The 7,663-nt window shown below is 30.7% G+C and overlaps 1 protein-coding gene across 1 annotated transcript; it reads right to left on the reverse strand.

The window, feature by feature from the left end:
- Positions 1 to 200: 200 nt before the first annotated feature.
- LOC106655887 lies at positions 201 to 1,896 on the reverse strand. The gene is made up of 5 exons (XM_014376484.1): positions 1,686 to 1,896; positions 822 to 1,065; positions 524 to 604; positions 348 to 404; positions 201 to 280 (listed from the first exon to the last, which is right to left on the reverse strand). The coding sequence occupies exons 1-5, from the start codon at positions 1,695 to 1,697 to the stop codon at positions 201 to 203; spliced, it is 474 nt and encodes a 157-aa protein (XP_014231970.1). The 5' UTR covers positions 1,698 to 1,896.
- Between the last annotated feature and the right edge of the window lie 5,767 nt (positions 1,897 to 7,663).

A 7,663-nucleotide genomic window follows, 5' to 3' on the forward strand; every position in this document is an offset into this window, starting at 1 on the left:
GGAAAATGTAATAATTTTATCCAAATCGTACAATTATGTAAAATTGTAAACTACAGTATAATTGATTAGTACAAATTTCTTCTAGAAAAATTTATTGACACCTTATTTTCAGATCAATTTCAACATTAAAATTTATTTAGATTTTTTTAGTTTCATTTATAAAAATCCTAAAAATTGTAAGGAATATTTTTTCTTCATACTCAATTTTGGACCACATAGTAATGATATGGTGAATCGCTGTTATAATTGTTTTGTTCTATTTCGTTGTAATCTTCAGGAACTATAAAATTTTAAATGAAACAATAACATTTCTTATCGATAGTTTTATAAATATAGTTCTACTTTACCTGTTTCTAAAATGTAGTATAATTTCTGATCATCTTCGAGGAAAACATTTTGATCGCCTATTGAAAATTGATATGGTAAAGATAGTGATCAAGCTTAATTTTAATACTTATATAGATTACTTTATGTTTATTTTTAATTGATAAATAATTTTTCATGATTTATTTTCTAAACTTACTTGGTTGTAAAATAACGGACTGTTGGTATTGGTTGTATTGCCCATGGTTCTTAAAAACTGGGTTGATTGCTGCTTCATGATCTAAAATGCATAACATGATTGCACAATACTCGAATTAGAAGTATTATTATGAAAATAAGAAAGTAAATCTGAAGTACATAAAATTTACACGAAAATTCAAATGATTATTTGAAAAATTCTAATCAAACTGAAGTCTCTAGGAATTATATCGTGAGGGAACAATCACAATAATAGAATTTTCAAAATATGGAAATCTGTCTTGTTTGGCTAATCATACCTCCATGAAGTAAATATTGTGGTTTCTCAAGCAAGAGCACCTCCTCTTGTTTAGTATGATGAAGGTAATCACGTTGATGAACCAGTGTGGGAACTGGCACAGGCTCATAACTTTCTATCTGCACATTTTGGTAACTGGTAGCTCCGTGTCCATGATGAATCGCGTGAAAATTCGGAAAGGAATTAGACACACCTCTTGGTAGCCTCGCGGCTTGGCCAATCGTTAAGATCATCGTAAGATATAACTTCAACAATCGTAAAAATGAGCAATGAGAATGTGCTTTATTAAATCTTTTGTGTAACACTAGCTGTGAACTAGCATGTAAGTCAATCACGTGTGAGCGTAGAAAGAGAGTTAGTAAGTATGCTTGTGCAGCAATGCGTGAGAAGCTGATTTGAGAATCTTATTGACTCTGAATACATGTTATTAACAACTTTTACTCTTCCTTTATTTTACATAATTCGCCAAAGAATTACTTAATTATTATATACGCTATTTTGAAAAATAATTGTAGTGACATATTTTCAATGGAATCTAACTGAAAGTAAAGTAATTCCTGCAAGACTGTTTACCACATTAAAATTTAGCTGTAAGATTCTGTTTACTTGAATTTGGTGTACAATTAAAATTTAAACATAGTCTTTTCAAGTTTAGCAGCAAATTACACTCAAATGAAATATTGATTATAAAATCTCTTTTCACTTTAGAAGACAGCCTTAAAATTAATGAGGGTACGTAATTAATAATAAATTAATTGACCAGAAAAAAATATAAAGGTCTCTTCACCAATACGTATAAACATTTTATCCACTTATAAATGAAGTACAGATCACTATTTTCAGTAATTTAACCGAAAATACTCACTAGTCGTTTCATGACACTAAAGTAGACGAAATTCGCTCATGAAAATGTATTACTCGACTGAGTTTCAACTCGTATAATGAGCTGCATATATAGCTTCGAGGAGGTGTTGCATGTATACACTAATTTTCATATTTGTTTCACCATCTTATGAGAACCACAACAAAAAAATGAAAGCCAACATCAACAATCATGTATTACGCGCGTCTCAAATGTGTTGCCTGCATTAGTTTTCCTTATTAAAATAGAGTGCAGACTAAATAAGTAATATCAGAACTTGGGTGAGAAAATGTGCACTCTTGATTCTGCTAGTTTTTACTACTCATAATTACATATCAATAAATATGGAGTGATTAGTCGTCAAATGAATTTTATTCATATTATAGTACAATAAATAGTTTTATTTTGAAAAATTTAATTTTCTACTGAATCTAATATTATCCTACAATTGTATAATAAATTTACAATATTATTATGCACTTTAATTGCATCATTAACAATTAATGATTTTTTGAGATTATTTTTTGAAAATTTTTACCAAATCAGAGGTTTCCATTTTGATAGTTTTGGCCAAGCTAACTGGGGTATATCAGATTTCCACATTTGTTGATGTTGCCAGCTCAAAGGTTGCCAATTTTTACTTTTCCATGAGTTAGGTTGCCAACCATTGTTAGCTCTCCATCCAGACTGATGCCACCCAATAGGCTTCCATTTTGAAACACTCCAATGTATTGGTTTAGACCAAGAAATATCAGGCCAAGTATTTTTTTTCAAGCCTACATAGTGTTTCCAGGAATCATGCCATTCCTATAATTATTAAATAAAATTTTTAACTATATAATCGCGCAGGTACACAAAATATTATTCTGTCCTGGGAACCACCGTTCGTATGTTTCTTGGGTCCCTGATTACGAGTCTTTGGCTCATTATTTTTCGATTTTGAGGCCGTCTTTCAATTACGTGAGTAGTAGTGAGTAAATTTTATCTTAGATAATGTATGGAATATTTAGTTTTATGTCTCAGAAATGACAATAAATGTTGTAATCATACCAAAGATACTATAATTGAATGAACTAAGTAAGGGACTTTTTAGTATAAACATATACTGACAAACAGCTTTGAAGTCTTAGCGTGATGAGAACCAAAAATTGTTTTGAAAAATAATATTATTTTTTGAAAAATTTGTCGATAATCGTGTTTTTCCGTTTTAATAACCGCATTAAAAAAGGTTGGAAACATTGTAGATTCGGGTAAGAACGATAGAAATTCTATGATAAACGTTTTTCTACACGGCATTTTCCTATACTTATCCGAATATTATTTACAAAAGAATACTGCATAGGAAAAGAGAAAAAATTGAAGACTTTTTTTTAAACAAATTAAAAATAATTATTTTGATTAAATACATGATGAACAAGGCTTAATATAGAAAAATATAGTCTTTAGCATTCATTTTTCAAGGATTTTTTTTGGGTTTAATTGATCAATTAATTATTTGTAATCATAAAAAAGTTTAGAAAATTTCTGTTTCAGATCATAGAACAAAAACAGAAAAAGATTTCAAAATTCTGACAAATTCAGGGTTACAGGCATCCCTCTGTATTCGCGGTTTCCGTATTAGCGAATTTCGCTTATTTGCGATTATGTAAATGCGGCTATCCCTCCGTAATCGCGTATGTAGTTTCACCCGTTCGCGATTTTTTACTCACGGTTTCAATTTTAATTTCGTTTAAAATCGATGTATTTGTTTTGTTTGTTTATTTGTTTATTTTTATTGTTCATTATCAAACCATAGGTTATTTTAAGCATTTTACGCATCTCGCGAATTTTTAAGGAAATTTTGCTATTAATTTTGAAAAAATGGTTTCCCCAAATCGTAAAAATATATAAAAAAGAGATAAAAATGTTAGTTCTATCGCTGATAAAATACAAATTTTAAATCGTCTGAAAAGTGGACTTGAAGTAGCAGAAGGGTCACAACGTTTGGAAGTAAATGAATTTATTATTCGCTTGATTAAAAAGTTGAGGAGGAAAGTGAGTGAAGATGTTTTTACATTAAAAAATATAGCACGTATTTTTGGTTTCGTGCAATCGGCCATCGATGAAGCTCTCAACGAAAAACCGATCTTCATGCGAAGTTTACGATTTCGATATGACTGTGGACAAGCAATGGCTTCACACCGAGAATTGTATAAAGACTTCAGCAGACGTGGTAAACAATCGGGATTGACGGACTTCTTTTAGAAATCCTAATTTACTCTGTTTTTTTATACTACATTTAATTATACACTTTTTTACAATAAAATTCATGTAAAACTTCAACCAATCAAGTCTCACCTCAATTCAGGTCTAACAAATACCCATTTTCTCTATTTACATACATGACTGAAAGATGGCCTTAAAATCGCGAAAAACACTAGTTTTACCCTCAACTTGCAGTTTCTGAAAAACCTATTATATCCTGCTTTCGTCACAAGGAAAGATCACTTTTATGTGTGCTTGTATTATTAGTTTTATATAAAGCCATTTTAAAACATAAAAATTATTCATAAAAAGGTTTTATTGCTTACAAATTGATGTTGCACAGCTTCTGGTTTGATCCACGTTCTTCTTAATGTATATTTCGGTTCATGAATGGACTTTGAACTATGATCCAATGATTCCCAACTATAACGATGATCATATGGAAAAATTGGTGTTGTTATAATAGACCATGGAGGTTTCACTGACTTTCCTACAACTGTCTCGTGCCTCGATATATCACCAATTTTATTTTCTATTGTGTGATCAATTTTTATGGCATCGGTGCAAACGCACAAGAAGCAAAGTAATTTTACCACCTATAATAAAACATTATAGTTTTAAAAATTCAAAATCTTAAAAATCTAACAATAAAAAAGTATATATTTACAATTAAAATATTTTTAGCCATCTTTCTGATAATTTTTCAATTCAATAGTTTCATTACCAGTCTTAACAGCGCAAATAGAAACTGACATGAAAACAAATATATCGAAGGCTTTTATAAACTTTCGCAGCTCTAACGATCGAATTTTTCTTAATCGGAGATTAAGAAAAAACTCCAAAGGCGTACGCCTGAACATATTAGATTCCCGTAAGCGGTGCACAATACGGTAATCATTAGTATTGCACGGTGCGCCTCATAAATGCTGTCGCAATTTTCTGCTATTTCGTGAACGCACGCACTACTATATTTTAAAAATTTATTCGTCTTAAAAACCCTCGAGGGTATGAAAAAGGAGAATTTGTTAGTATATCATAAAAATAGAAAGGGCATGCGCTCGTTCAGTCGCTCTTTTCAACGGATTCTGGACGAAAACCATATATTACTCATTTGACCTAATTACAGCAATTAAAGATCACTCGATGCCACTCAAGGCAGAGTTTTAAAATCATAATTATAACAACATTATTTTGCATTAAACTAATATTACCCATAACTTTCAAATTTAGGTTTCTTTTAATAAATCATCGATTAATTTGACTTTTTTCGTGTGCCGCTGCAATTGATTTATGTGTTATAATTTGTTAATTTCATTTTCTAAAATTTTAGTATATTTTGTAACAAGTGCGCGAAGCAGTTGACTCATCCAGGAGTCTTTGCATCCTCGCTACGCTCGGGTGAAAACAACTTGTTACAAAATATACTATTTCATTACGATAATTTAGTGATAATGTGGTCGTCACCCATGATTCACTCTTCATTGACTAATAACGGCTAGAAGTTGAATTTTAATTTTTTAACTTTTATTCTGCGTTCTGGGGCAAAATATACTATTAAATGATGACTTTTTAGGTGAAATTCGATAAGGAATTCAATTTTTTTTCAAAAATCATATTGTAACCTCAAAAACTCTTAAAAGTATAAAAATATAAAAGTCCAAAATGAAATTGTTCATATCCTTAGAATTAGACAATATTATACCTTATTTGGAAGACCAAAATACAATTTTTATCGAATGGCTTTATCCGTCCACTAATACGAAGAAATTTAACAACATAAAAAGTTTATCAAAAAAAAAAAATTTGTGTGAAAAATCTCTATTAAAATACTTTTCCGTAGTCCAAAAATGAAAATTCAACTTTTAGTCTCTGCACATGAACGAGGAATGGCGTACCTAAAGTAGTGGAGAAGGGAACACTAAATATATAGTAGCTAGTAGGTTTTTTGATAAATGAGTGAATGAGTTGAATAGAAATGTAATGATCAAATAATTAAATTTTGATGAGCACACAATCAATATTTATAATTGCCCGGCTACGAGTAAAAGGTACGGAAGCTGTATCGATTTTAATATATTCATGTGAAAGCGTCAGCCTAAAATATCAAATTATTATTTTTTTTAATGTCTTCATGTTATTTGCAATTAAATAAATAAGAAAATGAAATAAGCTCTTTGTAGTGCACATGTGTCACGCATGGTAGAGCACGACGGTCACATGAAGTTGTAATTTTCTCGATCAGTTTGCTGCTTTTTTAATATAAAATTTGTTTTTTTCTCATGCTCTCATTTTTTTCATTTTTACAACTTAGAAAGGGTTTACATTAGATTGCGAATTTCCTCAGATTTTTATGCGCTTCGTTATAATCTTTAAGGCTTGAGCTTTTACATGGTATCATTATAATGGATCATTTACGTATCTTTCACACCTAACCGACCTATTGTGGTTATATTTAAAGCTAAGTATTTGGTTTACTATAGGTTATAGGAGCAGCAGGAGCAGCAGGGTTGTGCTGAACGTCCTGGTGAGCAACTTCGAGTAGTACGATTTGCGCCAAGAGTCGTTCATTGTCAGCACGAATGCGTTGAAGTTCGTTATCGGGGTCGTCTCGGGGAAAAACCATTATTGCAAAACGTCGGTGGTCACAAATTTAGGAGTGCAACACGCTCAGCACTAAAGAGTAATATTCGACCCAAAAAAGAGTAAAAAGATCAGTTTACTCTTTTCAAAAGTAAAAATTAGTAAGATTCTCCGTTTAAGTTGCGGGCCGATGATCGAAAAGAATAAACTTGCGATTTCAATTTTTACAAAAGGTAAAGTCACTTGTTTCTCCTTTTCAAAAGTAGGATCGCACGAAATTCTCCTCTTGGGTTGCAGGTTATACACAACCTAAAAGGAGAATCTCGTCAGATCCTTCCTTTTAAAAGGAGAAACAGGTGAATTTACTTTTTGTAAAGATTAAAATCGCAAATTTACTTTTTTCCAGGTAAAAAGGTAAATTATGCTGTAACTTCTAAAGTACAACTCCAATCAACTTTTAGAGTAGCTAGATCGAAATTTTAGAAGAAGCGATTTTACTTCGGAATTAGTCTTAAAAAAAGTGGGTATTTTTGATTTTCTCGAACGGTGAAGGAAGAAAGAGCATTTTTCGGCTTGATTAGAATTTTAAACACATAAGTAAAAATTGTAACATTTAAAATTATTATTACAGAATTTTATGTTTTTTTTTCACTTTGTTACTTTTTCCGTGAAACTTTAAAGATCTTGAATTCATAGGGTTTGCATCTTTCTAATTGTAGGTAAACAAATGTAATAAGCTGTAATAAAAAGTAAAGAGGTGTAGGAAAACGTATCATATGTCCGAAATCGTTAGTAATCTTATATTTTTTTACACTTTTTTACTTTTTATTACAGTTCACAACATTATTATGCACTTCATTTGAAAAAAAATTTCCGCTGGGACAAGTAAAGCCTTTTTCATGACGCAGTATGGTTATTTTTTTCAGTGTATAATACAGTCGAATCAATGAAACCTGGTCATAATTGGTCTAAAAAAATTACTTGACACAGTGATCATTTTAATTTTCCAAGATTTAAAAACATTTATGTTGTCAAGGTCGTGATTTTTAAAAACATACAGTACATTAAATTTAACCTCATCCTATCCTAACAGCAATGCCATAGTAAGATGAACCAAGTATAGGATCAGCTAGAATAGATATGCCACCGGATTACGG

Source organism: Trichogramma pretiosum, unplaced genomic scaffold (assembly GCF_000599845.2).
Source record: "Trichogramma pretiosum strain Unisexual culture from Peru unplaced genomic scaffold, Tpre_2.0 scaffold63, whole genome shotgun sequence".
Lineage (NCBI taxonomy): Eukaryota > Metazoa > Arthropoda > Insecta > Hymenoptera > Trichogrammatidae > Trichogramma > Trichogramma pretiosum.

What these genes read in the sequence shown, in the direction of transcription:
- LOC106655887 (XM_014376484.1), bottom strand. An exon ending in ACAATATTTACTTCATGGAG is followed by an intron (nt 605 to 821) that starts GTATGATTAGCC and finishes TATGCATTTTAG; the next exon opens with ATCATGAAGCAGCAATCAAC. An exon ending in ATACTACATTTTAGAAACAG is followed by an intron (nt 281 to 347) that starts GTAAAGTAGAAC and finishes AAAATTTTATAG; the next exon opens with TTCCTGAAGATTACAACGAA.